The 25436-nt window shown below is 34.5% G+C and overlaps 1 protein-coding gene across 1 annotated transcript in view; it reads left to right on the top strand.

The window, feature by feature from the left end:
- The first annotated feature begins 292 nt into the window (after positions 1-292).
- The window catches only part of LOC111045392, a 49821-nt gene continuing 24677 nt past the window's right edge, over positions 293-25436 (top strand). Inside the window, exons 1-2 of the mRNA XM_022330791.2 lie at positions 293-657; positions 18818-19488. Coding sequence (XP_022186483.2) covers positions 18990-19488 — 499 coding nt within the window. The 5' untranslated portion in view covers positions 293-657; positions 18818-18989. The remainder of the gene's footprint in view (positions 658-18817; positions 19489-25436) is intronic.

Here is a 25436-nt window from a genome sequence, read left to right as displayed (position 1 = left end):
CTAAAGAGCGCAGATATCATCTTGCTCTTCTTTTTTCTTGAGATTTCAAGGTCATTGACAAGTCTAACAGCATCTCTGTTTGTGTGCCAACAGGTAGGCTATATACAACACTCAGTTCGAAAAAAAGCACGAATTTTCTCACTCTTTTCAGTTGCGTCTGAATGTGATGGATGAGTGAGTTGTGAACTCTTCTCCAAGAGTGGGAGAAATTCTGACCACGTGACCTCATTTGCTATCAGGAGAAAGAGAGAGAGGATGTGATAGCGGGCGAGAGAAAGAGTGATACTAGAGTAGTTTTACAAGTTGTCTAGTCTTGAGCGGATAAGTCAGTTCAGTTATCAGCAGTCAGTCAGTCACTAGTCAGCATTGACTGTTTTCTGTGTGAAGTACGGTGCTTGTCTTGACAGCATGACTTAATTCTATTTACTAGTTCGTGTCAGTGTACTCTGTTAGCGCCGGATCGGTATCATGCCTAGTTCGTTAGTGTTTACTTTCACGTTTCTAGCTTTATTGTTCCCAATAATTGTAAATTGTTTTATATAATAAGTTGCAAATAATTTAACGATTTGTTTTTCTAAGGTGTAAATTACAATTGGTTTTCTAGCTTGAGTGCGATAGATTGAATGTTGCTACACGTGGGATTTATACATTTTCACGGTGAGTTTATTACAACTTTTCTAATTCAATTCAAGAGTAGATGTAGCTATCAAAATAACAGTAAAATATACGCATCATGATAATAAAAATAAATACTAGGCCTATAAATGATAAAAAATATCATACTTTTGATGATGAATATCAATTCATTATATATAATAATGGTATAATAATTATTATTATCATACATGACATATTCGCTGTTAATAAACGTTACTAGTTGATTTATAAGCTAAGCCAACTGTATGATTCATGACTGTTGCCAGCAAAGAGCTTTGTCTGATATTGTACAAGTTATGAAAGAGTAATATTTATCTTATACTGCATCATCACATAACATCAATGAATAATTTAACAGTGTACCAAAAACACATTTGATATATCTTTGTAACAATTTGAGAAGTTCAACAAAATGATAATTAAAGGTTGAAAACATGTGAATCAGTCCTTTTAAGAATCTGATATGATAGCATAAAAGTAAACAATATAATTCATACTGTACGCTCTATTTGTGCCTTGACTAGCTATGACTAATCTACTTTCATTTGTCAATCTGCAACCACTTATCTGGTAGGAAGCTTTCTGATAAGAAATGTTACATCAATAGTACATGATTGTTAATTTAGATAATGGTGGATGATTGCGCGATTGATTCAAGGGTTTAAATGGATTGTGGAATTCAGTATCCTTTAAGTTTATAAAAAGTTAGCAATATCCTTTTCGTCAAATTCGCTTGCGAAACTCAGTGCTTGGATTTTTAAAGATAATATATGTTGCGACTTGTGTGGAATAACTTATTGTGTTACAGTAGGAAGTGAATAGGTTTAGTCAACATAGTATGACTGAACTTTGTGACCGAATCTTAGCCTAATCTAACGATATCTTAACATTTTTGTTCTATTCCAACAGTAGAAAAGAAATCACGGAGCAATTAATATTATAAGTTTTATGAATAATAATGACTCTATCGTAATAATTTAAAGTGAAATGGTACTTCATTGCAATTTCCAACTTTGAGGTTCGTATTTATACACAATTCTTAAGAACGTAGTTGATCAAGCACGCTTTGTTTGACTAGCAACAAACTACTAGGATCGTTCTGATTGGTCCCTGTAAATGTCTGACTGCCAGGCCACCGGGAGTGTGTATGGCTCAAGAGCGTTCTCAATTAAAGGTTATTATTAACCTTATTTAAGGGACCGCTCTATTATGAAAATACAGCCAATATAAATAAACAAAACGTTTGTGTTATAAACATTTGAATATTTATATTAATAAACATGAATATAATATTGAGAGAGCTCTATTTCATAGAGAACTGCTCTTTTTATATAGTCAAAACCTAGCTTCATATAGCTATTGTCTGTCAAATTTAATGAAATAATGGAAAAATGATAGTTGTCATTATTATTAATCAATCTAAATTTTGCATTGATTATAGTAGTACTCCTGCATAATAGATAGACACTTTCCCTCATTTAATTTTCTGACAGAATTGTGATAAGGTGATCATTACCTACAAATGACTTTAGAGACCAAAATATTTGGGTTTACTTCAGTTCATTAGCATTGTCGACACTCTTGATAATTTCATAGCATCAAGTTGGTAGTAGTGGCAAGTCAAAATAAACTGAGGCAAGATACCAACAAAATGATCATTTAACAATTTGATATGTCCTAGAAAAGTTGAGAAATATTATCAGAATTTATGTTTACATTAACAGTGACAAGCAGTTTCATCACGAAATATAACTGTCACAAATTATTATGTAATCATACTTAGATACCCTACCATTTTTCAACGTTTTGCACTTCATACTCTGTATGTACGATAGACTTTAACAGTGAATCATTCGATATGAGCATATTCATGTCTTAACTTAAAGTGATTTCAATTAAGAGTTTTAGAAAACAACATTATAGGATATCAAACACGCCTCACATCACGAAAGAATATAAAATACCATAGTACTGAGTATAGCGTTCATGATTCATATGGTCTGTTATAAGTATGATCTATTAGTATTCATGTGCTATTATGGTAATATAAGTACGTGAATAGCAATAAAACAAGTATAATTATATCTGTATAAACAGTATGATATCTGTAATCAGCTATTAGGATGATTGATTATTATAGTGAAGAAGTTGTGCAGTTCCTGCCTTACTATTATACTCTGTGTGGCTGATACTTAACTTCAATTACATACCCTACTCAACTAACATAACTTCCAATTAAAAAAAAAGATTTCTGTTTGAATGTCCAATATGCCAAGATATTCCATAATTTTTTAGTTTTGGGCTATAATGCTTGTATTTCCCATACCTGTATGCGTTTTTTCAAATAAATAAAAGATCTAAAATTTATTTCAATTTGAAAATATTTGATATTTTTCCTTAAATTTGGAACCAGAAATATTAATTTCCTATTTTTTCTCTTCATGATGGAGTAACAACTGAAAATAGTAGTAGTCTCCTACCATGATAACTTGAAGATTATTACCGTACCTATAACTTACAGATATATCATTCACCTTGTTTAATGGTCTATAACATGAAGTGAAAGCAGAGAAAGCAGTCATAATATTCCAGATCGTTTTAAAATTTGCAACACCTTCTCATTAGTTCATAAATTTACCAGTTTCTGATTGCAGGAAGTTGGATTCCATTGGATTGTAATTATTGTCATAATTAGGTAACAGTTTGAGGGAATATAACTAGTTGCTGTAATAATTGTTATAGAAGCTGATTGAGTAATATAACGCTCAACAATTTCTTAATGGGGTATGACTGGTGACTGCCTGGACTTCCTTTTATTCTATAAACAGCTTTTATAAATGAAGAATTGAATAGACTGAAGTGAATCAGTTTATATACTTGACAACTATCAGTTATTTCTTTCACTGAAAACATTCCAATCCTTTCTCCACAGCAAAAATTACTCAAAAACACTTTAATAAACCTCTTTACCGCACTTTTAGTTGGCTATTCTAAACTACAGTCCGATAAAAATTAGAATCAATTTTTAGGGTAATGAAAATCAAATAGTTGGTTTGTCTAATACTATACAGCGAAACAGCACCCCCCAAAAAATCTTATTCTCTCATATTAAACTCTAAGGACCGATTACATAAAAGCCTGTAAAATTGTGTCTGTGATTAAATGCTACGAAAACCAATCAGGGAGCCTTCTTCTCAAAATAGCGTTCTCTGATTGGTTCTCGTGGCATTTAATCATAATTTAAATTTAACAGGCTTTTGTTCTCATTATGGGAAATAATTAATCTAGGAAATTAATTAATATGTCTCTGTAACTGAATGCTGCAAATATTTCTTGAAAAATTCCAGAATATATAAATAAAAATCAAATAGCTTCAACTACTCTAATAAAATGATAGATTTTACGTGAAGAACAACCTCTCTCTAATACATAAAAACATAATTAAAAAAAACATTTCCACAACGAATAAAGCTTCTCTTGAGTGAAAATTAGACAAGGTACGGTACTGAAAAATAAAGCAGTCAACTCGTTAAATAGCCCACCGAATAACAGGATCGCTACAATATTCAACATGAGTGTTTCTGTATTGTTCTTTTTCGCACACCTATGATAGGACACAGAACCACGCTTGCATGCTTTATTTCCGGTGGTCATGATGCATGAAAGTCGCGTCATGTCCTCCTCTGTCTCTGTCGCGGTCATTCCGCCTTCCGGTCATTCAAACTTTTCATCATTCATTATTATTTAAAATAGCCGCAGGAACTGCTGTAAACTTTTTCAAGCAAGCTATTGTTCCATTTCTCAACAGTGACAATGACAACCTTTTTATCAATAAATTAATGTCGATTTATTAGAGCTAACTTGAAATTAATCGACTGATGAGGTGTTCTGAATATTAGAACTGTGGTCCTATTAACTACTGTGAACTTCTGAACTAGCTATTGTTCCATTTCTCAACAGTGACAATGACAACCTTTTCATCATAAAATCAATGTCGAATTGTTAGGATTAACATGGAATGAATTGACTTGTAGCGAGGTGTTCTAAAGATTAGCCAATGTGGTCCTTCATCAATAAGTTGATGAGTTTATTCATTGATGATAAGTTGATGAAGTTCAAATATATTCATTTAAAATAGCCGCCGGAACTATACTGTCAACTCCTGAAGCAAGATTTTCAATTCCTCAACAGTGGAATCTTTTTCAATCATCTTTTCCAGTTGGAAAATCTTCCAGTTGGACAATCTTTTTCCATCATCAAATCGATGTCCACTTGTTGAAATTGTCAATTAGCCTGTGGTGAAATGCTTTGTAGATTAGCTACTGTTTCTAGGATGATTCCACAGAAATCTAACAAGGATATTCTCAATAATTAAATATTTAGGACAGCTTTCAATAAGGTTAAGCTTTCGATGATATGGCGTATTGTACAATGCAGCTCATCAACATATACTTCCATATTTCACAAACTATCTCATCTATTAGACCTCATACCTCTATACATCAGCTCAGGGGTGCCCAGCCCCCCCAAGGGCAATGGCGCAAGCCCCCCCCCCAATCCAAGTGTAATGCCCCCCCAAAGTATCCCAATTCCCAACCCTTTAGTTTTTTGCATTAGTCAGTGTATGACAATAAAATTCACATCTTACATTCTAATCTTCCAAAGGGCATTATTTACCTTTGTTCTTGTGAGGAATTCTTTCTGTTTTCATAATATTGTAAAAATATATACCATCGTTTCTTATATTTTTTAAAATAGAAATAAAGAATCTTTTTGATATTATTTTTGAGACTAGCAGTGCACCCGTTCTTGTTCGGGAGGAATAAAAAGTACTACATTACATCAGGAAAAACTACATGACAAAAATTTTAATAGGATATTAAAAGATAAGTAAGGGAGGCTTTGCTTTTTAAATGTAAAGGTTACTTATAAAAAGTTGAATAATAATATCATTGATATTCTTTTATTGCAAAAGAATATTGCATAGCAATTTTGGTGAACATTCATACAATTTTGGAACGATTTTATTCATACAATATATAATGTCGGCAAATTTAGGTATTCTAAATCCTATACTATTAAACGAGAAATTTCTGTTTAGATGTTTATATATTTGTATTTCACCGGATCTCGAAAACGGCTCTAACGATTCTCACGAAATTCAGAACATATAGTATGTTTATAATATAAAAATTCGATTGCACTAGTTCTCATCCCTGGGGAAACTCGCTGAAGGACATTAAAAGAATTTATTCATCCTTGGAAAAACAGATGATAATTTCGTCGTCTGTTGATGATGGAAGTGAGTGAGCGAGTGCATGTGTGTGGGACTCAGACAAAATTATGACTCAGCTGTTGAACTTTTGTACCTAATTCAATCAGGTACTTAGTGGCAATTGTACAAAAGCCGGTTAAATTTTAATCCTGATTAATTCCAGTAGAACCAATCAGATAAGCTATCTTTTTGAGATGGTCTTCTGTGATTTGGTTCACGTGAAATTAATCAGGATTAATTTAACATGCTTTTGTGAGAGAAATTTTTGCATTCCTCTGCGAATTAATCTCAATCCACTGTGATTAGATAGAGCCTTTCTATATGAACTATTAATATTTATTATAATTTCTTCTTTCATAATAATTTTTATATGCTTTTGTAGGTACCCCAGAGCGGAGCTCGGTGCCCCGATATTTATCATAAATTGGAACAGGTTGTCACTGATGTTGTGTTGTTGGTAGTAGTATTTACTTTTTAACATTACAGGGGTAAATAATAACACAAGTCGAACAAAATGTATCTTCAAATGGTTTGGTTTTTGGAATAAAGATATCATCCGAACAAGTACATTTTGTAAATTCTATCTATTAATACCAAATATCGGGGCACCAAGCTTTGCTCGTTATTTATTCATTGATAAACAGAACTCAATTCTTTGAAATGATTGGGGAAGGACTAACAGGCACAGCCCAAAACTGTTTCTTCCTCGAATTTTGATTTATTCACTATAAAATTTATAGTTGGAATATTCCATATTCCAAAAAGTAGGTTATGTTTCATAGACTTGAATCCAAGTGAAATTTTCAGTCCAAATATTTGAAAACATGAAAGTTCTAATTTAGATTGTTTACATACCAAATAATTGAATAACAAAATAACACTCACTAATCACTGTAAAATAATGATTAACTTTCAATATTATGATATATACCATCTCATGTCAACAAATCAGATTACTGTATTTTGATCGAGTCAATTAAAATTTCTAGATTTCTCGCGAGATACGATGAGCTAATTGATTACACAGCTGATCTCCCACACAGGCACACGCATCTTCTGTTATCGACAGACGACGAAATCATCATCTGTTTTTCCAAGGATGAATTATCCTTTTCATGTCCTTCAGGGAGTTTTCTCAGGGATGAGACCTAGTGCAATAGAATTTTGATATCATAAACCTACTATATTCCGAATTTCGTGAAAATCGTTAGAGCCGTTTCCGATATCCGTTGAACATAAATAACCATATAACCAGATATAAAAATAGAAAAATACAAACAGATATACAGAGATTGCTCGCTTAATATAACAACGCTTAATATATCGCTTAAGTTGGATAACAACTTATAGTCCAGTCAAATGGTCGTTTTTCAGGAAACAGCCCCGAAAGAATTTTTTTCGATGGTTCTATCTGTATTTTGGGGCGCTAAATTCTAATCTGAAATTTGCTCACACGCCAGAGGGCGACTTCACCCCCAAAATTTTGGACTTTTTTTAAGTTTTCCATTTAATCTCGAGAACCTTGAATTTATCGAGATAAAGCATTCTCTATATAATATTAAAGATAATAAAATTTTATTTCCAATGAATTGACTGGTCGCGCATGGCTACTCTTTGGATTTTTTATCTGAAGTGTTCCACAAGATACACAACTTTGAATGTGCGAGAAATTTGTGATATTCCCCCCATTTTCACAGTCTCGCATATGCAACGTTGCATATCTTGTGGAACACTCCAAAACATCCAGAAAGTAGTCGAGGTTGTGATGAATTTTCTCCTCTTTTCACTTCCATGTTTCACTCTTTTACTTCTGTTTTCAATGCCGTTAAAAAGTTACAGCCAATTGAATGATGATCTTTATTTTCTAATTTTTCTTTCGATTTTACTGTTATTAAAGAGTCTCTAAAATGAGTACAATACATGAAAGGTTGCGATTGGTCTTAAATGAGAGAAAATTTCATGCTCTATAAGCTGAGTTGCCATAAATTGATCTTGCATCACTGTTTATATCGAAGAACTGTCGAGACTGTAGAAATGAGAAAAATATCGAAAGTTTCTTTATTTTTTGAATTAAACGTATCTTACTTCACGATTATATTTTTACAAAAATCATTCATCTCACATAAAAGAGGAGATTCTTTTAGTTTGCGATGTTGTTTATAATTGCATTCCCATTTCAGAGACATTAATATCATCATAAAACGCCTTCGAAATTAAAATAATTATTAGATTAAAATGTACATTACAATTTAACTTATAATTGTGCTTTTAAGAAAATTAGGTTGCAACAGCAAGGAAACTCAAACACAGGACCATTAAAAATTAAAATTAAGCAAAGGAAATCAGAATAATAATGGATGATGAAGTTATAATTAGTTTTTTTCAAAGACTTACCTTCAAACTCATAGGCTTAAAATTACTAAAACTCCTGCATACAACATATTATTATCAATTGTATTTTTTATGCTTTATATGAGTTACACTTTGCAGAATATAACATTATAAAGGTGGGAAAAAGTAATAAAATTAACTACATTAGGATATCTCTATTTAATACCTTGATTTTTTAGCCATGATTCAAAATGTTGACATAAAATATAAAAAAATCAAATTGCGCCATGCCCCCCCCCTTGTGGGCACCCCTGCATCAGCTTTATTAGCTAAAGCAAAGTTTACTTCATAGTCTACCATAAAAATGTTCAAAACCTTGATTACTACGATGAGTAAAATTGATGATTGATCGATGTATGAGTGAAATTGAATGAATGAAAAACTTGACATGTTACAAACACTATAAATGTAAATTAGTACCGGTATACAAAGATATTACAGAATCCTCACCTAGAAACGAGTCTGTATATGAGGACGGATGTTATAACTTATCATGTTTTAATCCCTGCTACACAAAATGTGACTTTAATCGGCATTTTACTGAGCGAGTGAACCTCTCATCATAAATTGAAGAGGATGTTAGCACCACTTGACAGACCAGCTCGAAATTGCTCTATAAATATATGCACATCACTCGAAGAGGTTACATTTACAAAATACTTGAAAGTGTATTTAAGTATCATATCACAACGTGATTTTTCATTCACATTCAAGTAATCAACTTTCACGTTATAACTCATATAATTATTAGAAAACTGTGTTTAGGAACCTGAGTCGGATTTATTTTTTGATTTCAAGCTCTTGTTGAACTCCAGTAGATTTAATAATAGGTAGCCTAATGTAGGTATTAAATACGGTAATTCTGCTAGTGACAACTCATTAGAAAAAAATATTGGAAATCCCCTTAAGCCGGGTCCACACTGAACAAATGTTCGACATACATGTTCGGCAAACATGTTTGTCAAACAAAAAATTACTGGTTTTTCCAAACATTTTCAGTGTTTGCTGTAAATATTTTGTTTGATGACGCGTCCACACTGGCCACGGGCAAACATTATTGTTTGTCAAATATGATAAAATTTGCCTTAACTGTTTCAACAAACATGTTTGTCGAACATTTGTTCAGTGTGAACCCGACTTTAGAATTTGATGAAATGAAGATACTTATTTATACCATTTATACATTTTCCCACCATTATAGACTGCTATATTATGTTACATAAATTGAATTAGTGGCTGTGCTCTCAGTAGTCTCGTTGAATGGGTGCCAGCTTCACTGAATGAAAATCTTGAGCCTTGCGGGCCTGTTACATCAAGCTCGGACACCAACGAGACTCCAGTGATGTGGGGAGCGAGCTGAGACACCAATGGTGTACCAGCTGGCAACCCAAGTAAAACACCAGTTGGACACCAAAACCTTGTGTGAAGTCAATGTGAACTAATACCCCGCGACTAGCTCGTACACTTGGTGTCACACCTGTTGTCCTAATGTAATACATGTGTTGAAATCACTTTCTGGTAGTTCGTATCCACCCAAAACTGTATGTTCAATCATGTTATCATCACCTCTCTCATGGCAGACACATAATATTTTTGGACAATTACTATAGTGAGGTCCACATTATAATGGCAGTGTTTGATTAGCAATGGTTTGCTATCCTTGTCTATCATTCAACAAAGTGGATAGCGCTATCTCTTTCTCGCTTTGCTCTGTTGCCAGATCTTCTTTTAACAATGTAGAATTTATAATTAATTAACAAAATATTTGATCTTGATTATGAAAATTCATTATGAGATTATTGAAAAATATAATTTATTGTCTAATAAAATATAATTGATTATTTTAATCAAGAATGAACCGTTAATATTACCGTACCTCAATCAATAAACCTGTATCAGCTACCGTCTACAGAAGGCATTGACAAAACAGAGGATCGGCAACGTTTTTCTCCTATCTTTCTCCACTGCCATTAAAACGTGGACCTCACTATAGGGCTAACTCAGTAGGCATTATCCTTAAAAAAAGAAGAACAAATATAATAAATTATAGTACATAAGAAATTAGAGATTATTTATTCATTCCATAATGAAATATGAATCTTTTTTTTATTTCACCACTACTTGGGATCGTTCTGTTTGGAGAAAATAACTATTTTACTAGAAAAGTCAACATATTCATTGTATTATATATGTATTCATTCTAGCATCACATTTTCATCCATACTGTAAAGTTGGCCTACCTTATTTTAATAAAAATTAATTAATTCCAGGCTCAATAGCTGTTATGAATGAACTACTAGGGTTCAATTTCCAATTGAATAAAGCTTTTAATCTCCAATTCTGATATTGTCCAGCGGCAACCAATAATCACACAGTATAGCCTTCATGAAACAACGAACTTTTCATTTTCATTAGCGATTCATGTCTAGCCTGAAGTACGAAATCCGTTCATGAATATTCATCGTTGTACATTTTTAGTTAATAATTCAAGTGACTCGAGCAGAATGCAATCAGATTTCGGAGTGATTGCAATGTCAGTGATACCGGAATCGGATTGTGATTTATTAATAAATATCGGGTCCAATTCATATTTTAATATTTATCTGACTGGGTGAATGAACGTAGAATAGAGTGGATATCTTGAATTGGATTTATTCACACATTCATACACAGCGACAAAAAAACTGAAAATTGCGATCACATAGATTTCAATCTATAGAGAGAGATGTAGAAAAAGATAAAGATAAAGAGATAGATAGATATTATAAGGTGAGGATGATTATAGTTCAAGTGAATACTTTAATCAGCGGTAGTCTACTCACCCTCGCAAAAGAGAGGTTTGGAACCCTCCCCCCTTCAAGGAATAATTTTGCAACCTCCAAGAATTTCAAGGACGGAGTCTGCATCCTCAGCCCTGCCATGATCTATCTTCACTCAAATAAATATAAACCAAGCAGAAGATTGTCTTATTAATGAATCAAACTCAATACCGTACGGTTAGCGATTTTTCATAACCCTCTCATTAATAATGTCAAAATCTCTTCGCTTGCTATCTCTTTTACATATGAATTTTGTATTTGAAAATGAAACTAATGTGAACGAAAGTCCATAAAATCTCTGTTTGAATGATTTCAAACTTATATCTTATATTGTTTCTAACGGAGAACTTTGCTATATTATAACAAGATTATTGTATAAATAGGCCTAGTGTTCTTAACAAACAATTCCGATTCTATAAATAGTATTGATTGGTCAGAGTATTTACTTTGACCTATTCCTTGATAATTGAGTTTGTATTTAGGCGATTACTTACTATTATATTTTGCTTATGAACTCTTTCAAAATTGATTTGTAATATAAATTTTAATTCAAATTTCCAATCCATCAACATTCCATTGAATGAAAAAAGACTAAGAAATTGTCAAAAAACCACTGATTTATTGATAATTAGAAAGACCGGTTTCGGTTATTACACCATTGTCAATCTCTGATTGACATGAATTGATTGAATTTTGAAATTGACTAATTATCAATAAATCAGTGGTTTTTTGACAATTTCTTAGTCTTTTTTCATTCAATATGAATAATTACCACAATATCAACTTCTCAACTACACAAAAAGTGAAACATTCCGTTGATCACTAGATCACTGAAGAAAAATCTCGTGTGGTGCACTCACACAACTTTCCTTGCCGTTTTGAAAATTTATCACCTGACGCTAGTGTTCACGCGTGCATCTCAAGTCTACTATTCAAAGATCCAAGCCAGCTGGTGATAGGACAATAACGCTGGAGACACACGAAGTCTGCTATCTCTTCATAGTGAATGATTTAATAGAATCTACAGTTGCCAACAGTTTGCAATTGAAATAATAACATTTTCTCAAATTTCGAGCAAATTTTAAATTTCAGGTGAAAATGTTACTGAACATTAATTGTAGAGATTTTCATGCTCAATCTTTTCTACTCGGAATTCTTGTTTAAATTGTATCTGAAGCCTGATAATTGGGAATCTAAAATCAATCTTTGCATAGATGGGGCGGAGCTCCTGAAATTTTTACTGATATGGGACTTAAGGCAGTTGATAGAGCTTATCGATGACTACTTCAGGTATAACTTTAACCAAAATCGTTGGAGCCGTTTCTGAGAAAATCGCGAAAAACCCTGTTTTTGTCAACATTTTCGCCATTTTATCCGTCATATTGAATTGCATTAGATCGAAATTGTTCGTGTCGGATCCTTATATTGTAAGGACCGTAAGTTCCAAATTTCAAGTCATTCCGTTAATTGGGAGATGAGATATCGTGTACACAGACGCACATACACTCACACACACACACACACACACACACACACACACACACACACACACACACACACACACACACACACACACACACAAAAAAAAACACACACACACACACACACATCCAGCCCAATACCCAAAAACCACTTTTTTGAACTCTGGGGACATTAAAACGTATAGAAATTCATAAATTGGGGTACCTTAATTTTTTTGGAAAGCAATACTTTCCTTACCTATGGTAATAGGACAAGGAAAGTAAAAATATGTAACTTCAAAAATATTCGTTCACTCTGATTTGTTCTTCTTCATCTTTCTACCTTCAATATAATAAATTACAATTATTATATTGTCACCCACCCTTTACTATAAACTCAATTTCCTGCTGTAATAATATGATGCTCGATTAAGTAATAGGACAGATTAATGGTTGTTATAAATCACTCACTTCTCCACCGCAGTGTGGCTCAGATGAGAGCGTGATTTGATTGTAAATCAATTTTGACATTCAATTTTAGCCCGTGCTGAGGGAGTTTGATAGCATGATGAATAGTGAGGTAGGTTCAACATAATAGGCTACTATAGCTATGTAATTACATAGCTACATAGTTAGGGACCGTATCGTTCAAGTTGATAGTCTATATCGATGGAGCCGGGTAGTCTAAACCATATTCTCATTTTCACATTATTTACAAAGCAATGAACAGTCACTAACTGTATAGGCTACTTCATTATCTTCGCTTGTTGACATTTTATTTTCAGTCCATTTTCTATTTTATACTACTTTTTAATCCAGTAACCTATTAATTTTTTTCTATACAGCCTATTCCAATAACATTACGTTTCTTCAAGATTATCATCATCATTATTGTTATCGTCATCATAATCATCATCTCCATAATCTGAATTCATCTTTAAAATCAGTAAGCAGAGGGCGTTTCAAGATTTTTCTTCATTTTCCACAGTTATTGACATGTAGACGATCTTCACTATCAAATTGTTCTGGCAGGCCTAAGTGTCATCTTTTTGTGATCATATAATTTGAAACATTTCCGGCAAAGTTATTCTTGGAAAATCAGTGACATTTTGCAGAAGTTTTGAATAATTGTTGATTCCCAAAACAATATTTGAACAGATGTTGAAGGAGCTTCCAAGAAAATTTCCAACAAAATTATCACCTTGAAAGTACATTGTTTGATGATAAACATCGTTAATTTATTGATCATTTTGACCAAAGTTAACTTGAGCGATTAAGATAAAATCAATGGGAAATGCGAGCTTAGAATTCGTTGATCGGACTTTCCCAGACATGAAAACATTAATTCCATTAATATTTATCAATTAATAATAATAAATTCATTAATTTCATAAAAATGAAGCCATTCTATGCTCGTTTCTAAAATTTTCAAATTATAAAACTCACAATAGAACACAAATTCTACTGTTAGAAACTCCACTTTCGACAACAAAGAATGTACTCGAATTATTTTACAAATAGAACACTGAATTGGAAAAATATCAACATGAAAATTCTATATTTATTTGAAATTCATAAACTGTACAAAAGACAGTACGACTGACAATTTTTGAGTGGTTGCACTACGTACACCATCACATTTCAAAATAATTTATGTGAGTGATCCGTGGTCTAGTGGATAGAGTGCTTGCGTAGCAGCATAGAGATCCCGGGTTCAAACCCCACTGAGAGCCAAAAGTTTTTTAAACAGATCACTCCCGTGTTATCGGATGGGCACGTTAAACCGTCGGTCCCGGCTGAAGTATGACAGTCGTAAGGCCCATTGACGGCTTAAATTATACAGGGTGTTTCAGAAGTAGTGTCGAGAATTTTAGGGTATTGTACCTGGATGCTAGGAGACTACAAATGTCATATTTGAAGTGTCCAAAACTCAGCGGTTATCCTTATAGCTGCCATTTTGTTTTTTTCACTTAAACATTTTTATCTCAAGAACGAAATGTTGTATTGATCTGAAATTGGCATGAATATTTATGCTATAAAGACTCAACTATAAAAAATAAAAAAAAATTTTTCGTTGAAATTTTTCAAAATGGCGGCCATTTTAAATTTTTGATGGCGAATATCTCGAAAACCGTCGATTTTACAGAAAATTTATAAGAGACAAAAAAGTTAGCAAATTTTTTCACAATTCCAATGATACCTGATTTATTAAGATTGGTCGAAGAATAATAGAGAAATTAATTTTTTCGTACTGCATGCATGACCACTTTTCACCATTTAAAGATCAATATTAATTTTTTTTATAATTTCATGAAAACCGTTCTTATTACAAAATATACAAGAATAACTTTCCTCCAAATTTTATTTTACATTGAAAAATATTAATTTCACTCAAATCGGTTCACTGATACTAATGCAGCAATTGCTCAAAATGCCGTCCTTCAACTTGATTACACAGTCTGCACCTTTCAATCATGGACCGTCGAACTGCTATAAAAGCATTTTCATCATCTTGAATGGCACCTGCTGCAGCAACCACTCTTGCCACAAGGTCTTCTTCGTTTTCTACTGGCGTGCTGTAAACAAGGTCTTTCATATGGCCCCAGAAAAAAAATCTAGAGGGTTGAGGTCAGGTGAACGTGCGGGCCACGGTACTGGTCCACCCCGCCCAATCCACCGCTGACGATAGGTCATGTTCAGAAAGTCCGTAACAACATTTCCGAAATGAGCAGGGGCACCATCATGTTGAAACCAAATATTATATCTGTTTGCAAGAGGCACATCTTCCAAAAGTTCTGGTAGTATGTCTCTTAAAAAAGTAATGTACGTGGGAGAATTCAGACGATTAGGAAGAATGTATGGTCCAATCACGCGATTACCTAAGATACCCGTCCAAACATTCAGCGAAAATCTATGCTGATAACCACGCACTTTGACCTCATGAGGATTGTCTAAGGCCCAGACGTGACTGTTGCGAGAGTTGAAGATTCCTTCTCTTGTAAAGCTGGACTCATCGGTAAATAACACATTTTCTAGAAAATTTGGTTGGATAATGTCTTGCTGAAGAAACCAACGGGCACAGTTTACTCTTGGCTCATAGTCGCGTTCAACCAATGAGTGAACTTTTTGAAAGCGGAAGGGGTGAAGTCTTTCCTTGTTTAGTACACGCCACACAGAAGAAGCACTTGAATTGATTTGCTTTGCAACTGCTCTCGTACTCGTTCTAGGATTGAAATCGAATTTCTGCAATACTTCCTCTTCAAAAGCAACATTTCGAACTGCTCGAGGCCTACCAGCAATTACCCTGTTCCGTTCAAATGAACCAACTTCTCTCAGCCGATTGTGAGTTCTTGTGAACACCTTGTCGGAAGGGAGACGGCGGTTTGGAAATGCAGCTGCATACATTCTTCTTGCTTCGGTCGCATTGCCAAGAGCTGCTCCATACATGAAGTGAATATCGGTGTACTCCAGCGAACTAAATTCCATTACAATAATTAAATATTTGTGTAGAAGCAACGTAAGAAAATATTGAAACTGGAAATTTAAGATAGAAATAAGACCTAGGAAACGTGAGACTAAGAAATAGGAAGCACTACATCTGGTTCTTTACTTTTAATGAAACAACATTACTTTTACAAGACAAACATTATCATCTGAAAACCATTGTAAAATCATCTGTTTGCCCATATGGAGCCATACCGAGTTTCAAAGCTTCATCTTAAATACATCTGGAATTAAAAAATTAATATTGATCTTTAAATGGTGAAAAGTGGTCATGCATGCAGTACGAAAAAAATTAATTTCTCTGTTATTCTTCGACCAATCTTAATAAATTAGGTATCATTGCAATTGTGAAAAAATTTGCTAACTTTCTTGTCTCTTGTAAATTTTCTGTGAAATGGACGGTTTTCGAGATATTCGCCATCAAAAATTTAAAATGGCCGCCATTTTGAAAAATTTCTACGAAAAAATTTTTTTTTATTTTTTATAGTTGAGTCTTTATAGCATAAATTTTCATGCCAAATTTCAGATCAATACAACATTTCGTTCTTGAGATAAAAATTTTTAAGTGAAAAAACAAAATGGCAGCTATAAGGATAACCGCTGAGTTTTGGACACTTCAAATATGACATTTGTAGTCTCCTAGCATCCAGGTACAATACCCTAAAATTCTCGACACTACTTCTGAAACACCCTGTATATTCAGGCGGTGGAACATTCCCGCAAGGAACTCCCCACCAACAAAAGCCATACGAATTTATTTATTTTATAATTTATGTGACTCCTCCACTATTTATTGTATCAAAGTTAAGTCGTAGAATAAATGATGCTTTGGTAGTGTATGCCACTTCATAGAACTGAATAAATTCAACATTATTGTTTGCCTGTGAATACATTCCACAAAAGGTTTGCCAAATTTCGAAAGAGAGAGATAGATAGAGCGAGAGTGGGAGTGGGAGCTCACAGCCGAATATGTCGCTGGAAAAGTTTGAAAATAACGAACCTTGCGTGAAATATTATGAGGGGGATTGGTATGTAATGAATTGCGTCGGACACAGGTGCTATTGGATTAGAGGCTGTAAATTTCGATCTCTGTGCGTTGGGCGAAGCGCGAGCATTTATTATTCCGCCAAAGGACAGAGGCGATCGTCGGTGACAAAATATGAAAATTTGATAGGGGAAAAGTCTGCTCCGGGCGGAAAATTTGCACTTCCCCATTGAGTTTTCTCTTCTGAAAAGCGAACTTGAATCGAACTTGCAGAATTATGAATTCAATATAATTATTCTCCACTTAGAGACTTGTATAACATTCATATTTCAGCACAGTAATACATTTATGTAATACAGTACGTTGTACCGCATAGACTAGATAAATAGTCTTGAATAGGAATGTGGTTGTACACTCAAATTCACTCAAATTTTATTCAGATATGAATGACTGTTTATCAGTCGGTAACTGAAACTTAATATGATAACAGTATAATTCCTCAACAAATATTAGTTGGCTACATAGAGCACTAAATTCAATTCTCCTCAGAATTATGCGATTTTATCAGTTAGATAAGAGGAAAATTCTAGTCGGTTGAGTTAAATATATTGTTATGGATTTTTTGTGACAGGTTAATTTTACTATAAATTTTATGAGAGATATCTGCTATTTTGAAAAATAAAGACATACATAGGTATTTGAACTTCGTCTATTTTTTTAAGCGTCCCCACTAGAAAATAGGGAAGCATCACTGGAAAGGACTGATCGGAAAAGCTCTAAAAATTTCATATTAGAGGGAAATCTCGCCTCTTCCTCAATGCACGAATCATATTTTCGTTACACGCATAAGTTATAGGGCAGAGACTCGCGAGGCGGTTTTTTCAGTTGAGTCGTCACGGCACGACAGAACAGGAAGCTCTCCGTTGGCTGATTGGTTTGGCGTATCGAGAATCAGTCAATCGGAGAGCTTCCCGTCCAATATCATGCCGTGCCGACTTGTCTGAAAAACGCCTCGTGTGTCTCTGCATCATAGCCAAGTATCTGACGAGACCTAACGAAAAGATCGTCACACTTAGATATCGAGAGTAGAAGTTATTGAACTTACAACTCATATTTCAAGTTGAATTAAACTCAAAAATATAGACTTCAAAATTAAATAAAACTTAGTGCCGTTTGCGCAAGAGCCGGTTAAATTTTTATCGCGATTAATTCCACGAGAACCAATCAGAGAAGCCGTCTTATCAAAAAGGCCTTCTCTGATTGGTTCTCGTTAAATTAATCACAGTTAAAATTTAACCGGCTTTTGTGTAACCGGGCCTAATAGTTGTACTTATACCTTGACTATGCTATTTGTATTTTGTTACCCTATTTCCTATTGAATATTAACAGTGTCTTAATCGTTTCAAATACATTTAGAAATCATACGTTATGAGATAAGTACTTTTCACCCTTATTCTCTTTATTCCTGTTTCCTTTATCATAGATAACTCACTATTCACTGTAGAGGTGAGGAATAGCACAAGGTTACCGTAACTTATTTTTCTCCCTATCATTTTGATGATGTACTTATTGTATGAATGAATAAAGAAGAATGGAGATCAACTCACACAACGTCATTCTCACCAAACCCTGACCCCTGCATTACAGATTCTTTACTTACTTTAACTCTACTTCTAACTTACTTTAGAATGTAACCAGTGAATAATTCCTGTTTCCTCAATTTCAGATTGAACCACCTGGATGGAAAACGACGTCTCAGGACCACCTCCACCAACTACCAACAACTTACAGTTGCTCAGTTCTCCACCACTACCGTGTGGAGGCTTCAAAGTTGGATCTTAAATTTGAACTTTGACCTTGTGGAAGTGTTAACCTTTAACTAACCACCCGACACTGCCATGTTCGCATCATGGCGACACATGTTGAAAAATGTGACCGTGGAGCCGATGTTGCTAGTTTACTTCATGACTGTGGCCATGTCACAAACCGCCGGCCTAAACCTGCTGCTACAGAAGGCATGTCACCCCACCGAAGCACCCAAGGGAGTTGACATCGAATGCTGGGATGAGGCTGCCGCCCAGGACATGGTCACCAAGATCAACACCTGGAAGCCCATCCTCCAGAACCTGGTTCCTGTGCTCTTCGTGGTTTTTGCCGGCCCTTGGAGTGACTCCCATGGCCGCAGGAGGCCCCTCATGTTTCTGCCCATCGTGGGGCAAGTGTTGACGGATCTGGGCATTCTGTTGAACATCTATTACTGGACGTGGCCGCCGGAGGTCACCGCAGTTTTCGAGTGTATATTCTACGGGATAACTGGTGGGAAAGCGTGTCTCTTCATCGGGGTTATCAGCTATATATCGGATATCACCAGCAATCAGCAGAGGACTGCTAGATTGGGTGAGTTGCATTCAGTTATATACTAGTTTTATTGTATCATATACTCATATTATTTGTTTATATTCATTGAATTGAACCTCGATTGAATTCCTCTTTTGAATAATCATAAATAGCTGCTACCTACAGAAATATACACCGTGTCCCACGGAAACGTTTAATTTTATATCACGTGCCCATTTTTGAACACGTCACACACAACATTCCAAAGAGTAACTACCAAGGTTCATGAGGATATATCATTGTGAATTGGCTGCCGGGTTGTTCTAATTTACACCGTGCCTCACTGAAACGTTTGATTTTATATCACGTGCCCATTTATGAACACGTCACACACAACATTCCAAAGAATAATTACCAAGGCTCATGTGGATATATTATTGTGAATTGGCTGCCAGGTTGTTCTAGTGGTAAGGAGCGTTCCAAACTTATTTGGTCTGCTAGCACCGCCTGGTTCGTGCCTGGGTTCCAATCCTACCAATGTCATGGACGTTTTATCATATCATCATTTCGTCAACACACTTTCCATTACCCACGCACAAGCCAAAAGCTCATGTGGGCATCATCTGCAATAAAAAAGTTTGAAACGTTCGAAGGAAACATTTCTAATGAGTAGTAACTCGAATTCATATATTAATTTGGAGTAACCGAAATAAATAAAGCTCACATCTTGAAGTTTGAAAACCTATGTATTGCATCCAAAATCATTTCAGTTTTGCCAAGGATGATGCTCACATGTGCTAGGATAGAATAGGCCAATGCATGGGTAATATATGAGAGATGAGAGCGCAGATATATTATGAATATCACTGCTTCTCAAACTAGTTAAGTCTCTCAAAGTCTCCAAGACTATTAAAACCGTTTCTGTAGATTATTATAAAGTAGATCAACTTAAACAGAATTTGATTCATTACTATGAATAATCTCATCTATTCAAAAGTAACAATGTATTCTGTAGGATCTTGAAACCGGCTGATCTGGGACCTTTTGGATTGATCGAATCAAACCAATAACCAAAGTTAGAAGAACCAATAATCAAGAATCGCGCAGTTCCTATTTCATTTTTCAGCATTGATTTCTGGTAAAGACGGAATACTTATAATCCGGCCAGATTCTATTTTTCCTTTATTCTTCTGCTCAATAATAGTAGAGTTTCTCAATAATATAGAGTTTCTGATGTCTGATCTCTCGTCTGCGAAGACTTCGAGGTTTTGAAAAACTAAGCTCTTAAGTTTCAAACTTAGATAGAAACACATTGCCAAACCTAGAGATAATAAGAACGGTCTCATTAAAAACTCAATGGAACTGTGACATGAGTTTTATCGCCTCAGAAAACCTTCAAGCTCAATAATTACAAAATCAGACAAAGTTTTGATTTACTAGCAGAACAAAGTCAACTCAGATCTAGTAGTAGGCTACTCTTAAATCAGAAGCAAACTTTTCTACTTATAATTTATATTCAAATTGGTTTCATGAGAGGAGTTTCTTGGAGTTGGTCTTAGTTGAATTATCATCTCAGTAATTCTGAAATTTTGTCTTTACATGGATTAGTCTACAGTAATCAACTTCTGATAACAGAATTCTTTCAAGTTTCAAGTAGTAATCCAGTTGCCGGCCAGGTTAGCCGGCCAGGTTAGCCGAGACGACTGTAAGACATTGCGCCCTTCTGTATGCTATTAGCGCTACCTACCTGGTCGTGGGCTCGAATCCCGCCAGTAGGTATGGACGTTTGTTCATCTCATCATCCACGCACAAGTGTTGAGTGCTTTTCCACCCTTTGAAATACCTTGCATGGTTTAGCGGGACCATTGTAGGTTTATCAATGAAGAATTTGAATTTGAAACTAATATCTCATGTGGGCATCATCTGCAATAAAAAAAATGTTATCTATTTATGTCAGAAGATGAGCTGATTTTAGAATAGTACTGTATGTGGAGAATTTTCAATTGTAACAAAAATTTGTCTAGAATTAATAATATTTTCTCAATTACTATTTATTCAGCTCGTAAAGTTAATTCAATTTCATTAATGATAGTTCTGATTCACATTCCATACTTTTCATAGGCTACCAATAATTACCTCTAAAATTTTCCGAAAACGAAGTTTCCCTCATTCTTTTCCTGGATCAAAACAGAATAAACATGCCCTGAAACAACCATCAAACGCTCCGCTATTGTATTTGCATTGTATTTGTATTTTTTAATAGCGTCGTGGTGTGCTTGAGTCCAAAATTCGCCACGTCATCAAACTAAAAGTCATTTCAATCTATTCTATTATTCACGCATCTTTACCCAGAATATTCCATGAAATTGTAGGCGATTTCGTGGGCTTTAATAATATCCTGCTGCGTAAATTACTTACATGATATGAAACCATCCGGCTCATAATAACTAGAAATTATTTGATTCTGGATTTTTCCTGTCAAGTTCTCTTTTTGTGATTTTATAATCAGTATTCCATATCACAGTACAGTATATGATCAAAATATCGTGAGTTCAAGGTGACCGTGCATAATATAATTCCTATCATTTAGCATCAGTCCAAGACATTTACCAACCACTTTCCTGGTAGGAAATATCGATTTCTACTCAGTTATTTGCATTGGAAGATGGTTTTTTAGTTTTCACATTTTTATTATTCACAATAGTTTCAAGGATTTCGACGCAATCATCAATAAATTGGAAATCCATATTTTGAAAGTAAATTTACTCATTCGGGATACTAATATATGATAATAATATGATAAAACTGACAGTTTTAGAGGGTAAGGTATCTTATCGTCTTCGATTTATCGAAATAATGAATCATATTGAGTCCCACTTTACAAGGACCTACCTTTATAATCGAATAATCTGAACTGCCTGATTTTTAATATAGTAACACCCGGTTGCACAAAATTCTATTAACTCTTAATCCCGATTAAATGCCATTCGGAGAATTTTTTCCATCTAATTATTATACACTCTGTATAATCATTATTCTGTATTTTCTTATTCTAGTGACTTCCCAACTTTTGATTTTCCTGTTTTCAAACGCAGGAAAACTGTCTAATGCTTAAAATGGTTGAAAAAATCATTGTTAATAACCAAGATACCATCTGTTCTTCCAAATATGAAATTTAACAGTCGGTGAATGAATTCAGCGGAATATCAGTCTCATTCTACCACCAGAAATTATCACTGCACAACAACTTGATTGAGAGTAGCCTGACTCTCTCAACTATATTCCGATCAATTCCAAACAATAGACTTGAAACCTCGGTGTATACACCAAGACTTGGTGTAACACGTAGTCCTTATTTCAAGAGAGCATTTATGATTCGCCTAATGAGTGAAGGAGAAGGAACCAGACATTCTACACCAGACATTTGAGGTGCGAATGCGAGCGAGACCAAAGATACTCATCGAAGCTTTTTGGTAATTGAATGGAGAACGTATGTAGGAACAAGTACTGTACAAACATAGGATGTGAACATTTTGTAAATCGAGCCGGATCATTTCAAGTTTAGCTCTGGATTCGGCTAATTAAATGGAAAGGAATCTATTTACTTCCGGAGGGCTCTCTTTTAACTCTGCAAACAATCCACGCTCTCCTTATAACTCTTTTCTTGTTGCTTGTGTGCTCTCTTTCTTGTATTTCTTCCATTCATTGAGTGCCGCTTGTTGAATGAAGTTGGCCTATCATTGTTGAATGAAGTTCACTTCATATCTATTACAACTCCAATAGGAACGTTCCCTTATTTGTTCGGAAGTGTAAACGATGTAACTTGATAAATGTTGAGTTCATTCATTTCCTTCCATCAACCTTATTTGCCTACAGCGTGAAGAGGAAATTTCTTCAAAGTTTTGGAATGTTCATTCATGAGCATTTGAGTCCTATAAATCATCAGGCTCTGTACTAACTAGGACGATTCGATCATATATTATGAGCACACACCATCTTTGGGGTACGAACAGAACGGTACGGTCGTTAACTTATATTATTATGCAGATTTCAGCTCGCTATCGAACTTCTATATCTATATCTATATCAATGACTTCAAGTGTCAGTTGCACAAAAGCCGGTTAAATTTGGATTGTTGTTGATTCCACGAGAACCAATCAGAGAAGCCTTTTTTCGAAAATTGAACCACGATTAAACTTTAACCGGCTTTTGTGCTACCGGGCCCAAATGTTTTTATCATTATTGGAAACGTTGTCTGTATTTTTGGCTTCAAAAGTTTCTGAATTAACTTGATTTATTTAATGTATGGTGATATTAAGTGCAATATTTGACTATAATTTGGTGTTTTAATCATTCTAAATTCAAAATTTTCAGTTCATATATATTTTTGGACAAAAATTGAGCTTCAACTTTCCACAGTAAGAACATAACCTATTTTTATGGACATTTTATTATGTATATCAAATTTTGGGAACGGAATAGATTTGGGCTATGCCTGTTGTTCTCTCCTGATCATATTCATATGATTTGTTATTGTATTAACAAATAAATAAAAATAAAAATAAAATAAATAATCATTACACTTCTGTTTAGTGGCTTCGATCTTTATCGCGAATTACTCGGTATGTACGCTCCATTAGACTCCCAACCACAAAAAATCTAGATCTCTGATAGGCTATTTATATTTTTATTATAGCACATTAAAAGTTGGGTACGATTCTCAGACCGTAGAGTAGATTCAGTGCTGTATCTTTTGCATTGTTACCTACTCATTGAAACTCCCAATTAGACCTTGATCACGCCAGATCTAGAACAAAGATGCACGAACCATCACCATGTGCATGAGCGTGTCATAATCGCAATGTTGAGATGATCTTCACGTGTCTATTTTGGTGTCAAGGCTTTTTTCTTCTTCACTTTATGAACCAAGATGCAGTTATGCAGCTCCGATATGATTGCCTTATTGCCTTGAGGCAGCTTTCACTTCAATAAAAAACTGGATCAATTCTCCGCAGGACATGGGTTGATCAGGAAGATAAATCGTTGGATAACAATTGGATTATTGTGGTTCAGGAATGAAGAGGATTGCTAAAATAAGGTCCGTTAATTGCATTTGTTTGCTCAATTTATAAAGAAAAGTGTGTCGCAAATTAAATAATTAAGGAAATAAATTTCTATTGCGCTCAGAGGTAACTATCTACATAATTACGGAAATATTGACTTTTGCACATCTGTATCCCTAGCAGGAAGTTCTCATTCAATGAAACGTTCAAAGAAAATAAAAAATCAAAATGATTGGAGACTAAAGGTAGAGCGATTGTGACTGTGTACATGGAGAGCTTTTAGAAAATGGTTTCCTGGTTTTTGATAGGAAGAGTATTGTCTTCTCTGATCCTTATTCCATTCATAATAATAATTTAAATAGAAGTTCGTACTTAAAATTAGTAGGTGCTATTTCTATTTCAAGTTTCAACGGTAAAGTGAGGGTACTTTCCCTGTTTTCAGGAAAGCGTTTCTAGAAAAATATTGATAAACAACTAGAAGATAATATATGAATATAACTCCGTAAGTAGGTCTTATCGTACAAAATTTCCATTTTATGAAAATGTTATTTGAAAATACTTACTCCTTGGTACTACAGCCTATTTAGGGCCTTGACCTCCTTCAAAATGCCAGATAAAGCAGTACAACATTTCTCAAAATTAAATGTTTTATTCCGTCAATTGTGAGTGACATCTACAGTAATTCAGGATTTTTATTCATTCATACACGTGTGATCTAATTATTATTCTCCCTTTCTTCTCTTTCAGCAGCTTTCCTTCTCCATCCCCTGACACCCGCCTTCCACAAGTCTTGTTCCACATCCTCCAGCCAGCGCTTGCGTGGGCGATCTCGTAGCCTCTGTCCCCCTGGGTTCTCTCTGAAGATCTTTACTGCTCTAGAGAGTCATTCATTCTTTCAATGTGACCTAACCAGCTCATTTTTCTGAATTTCATTTCATCTACAAT

The sequence above is a fragment of the Nilaparvata lugens genome, chromosome 8 (genome assembly GCF_014356525.2).
Source record: "Nilaparvata lugens isolate BPH chromosome 8, ASM1435652v1, whole genome shotgun sequence".
In the NCBI taxonomy this organism is placed as follows: domain Eukaryota; kingdom Metazoa; phylum Arthropoda; class Insecta; order Hemiptera; family Delphacidae; genus Nilaparvata; species Nilaparvata lugens.
Note: the sequence above shows the minus strand (reverse complement) of the source record. Positions and strands in the feature narration are given on the sequence as shown.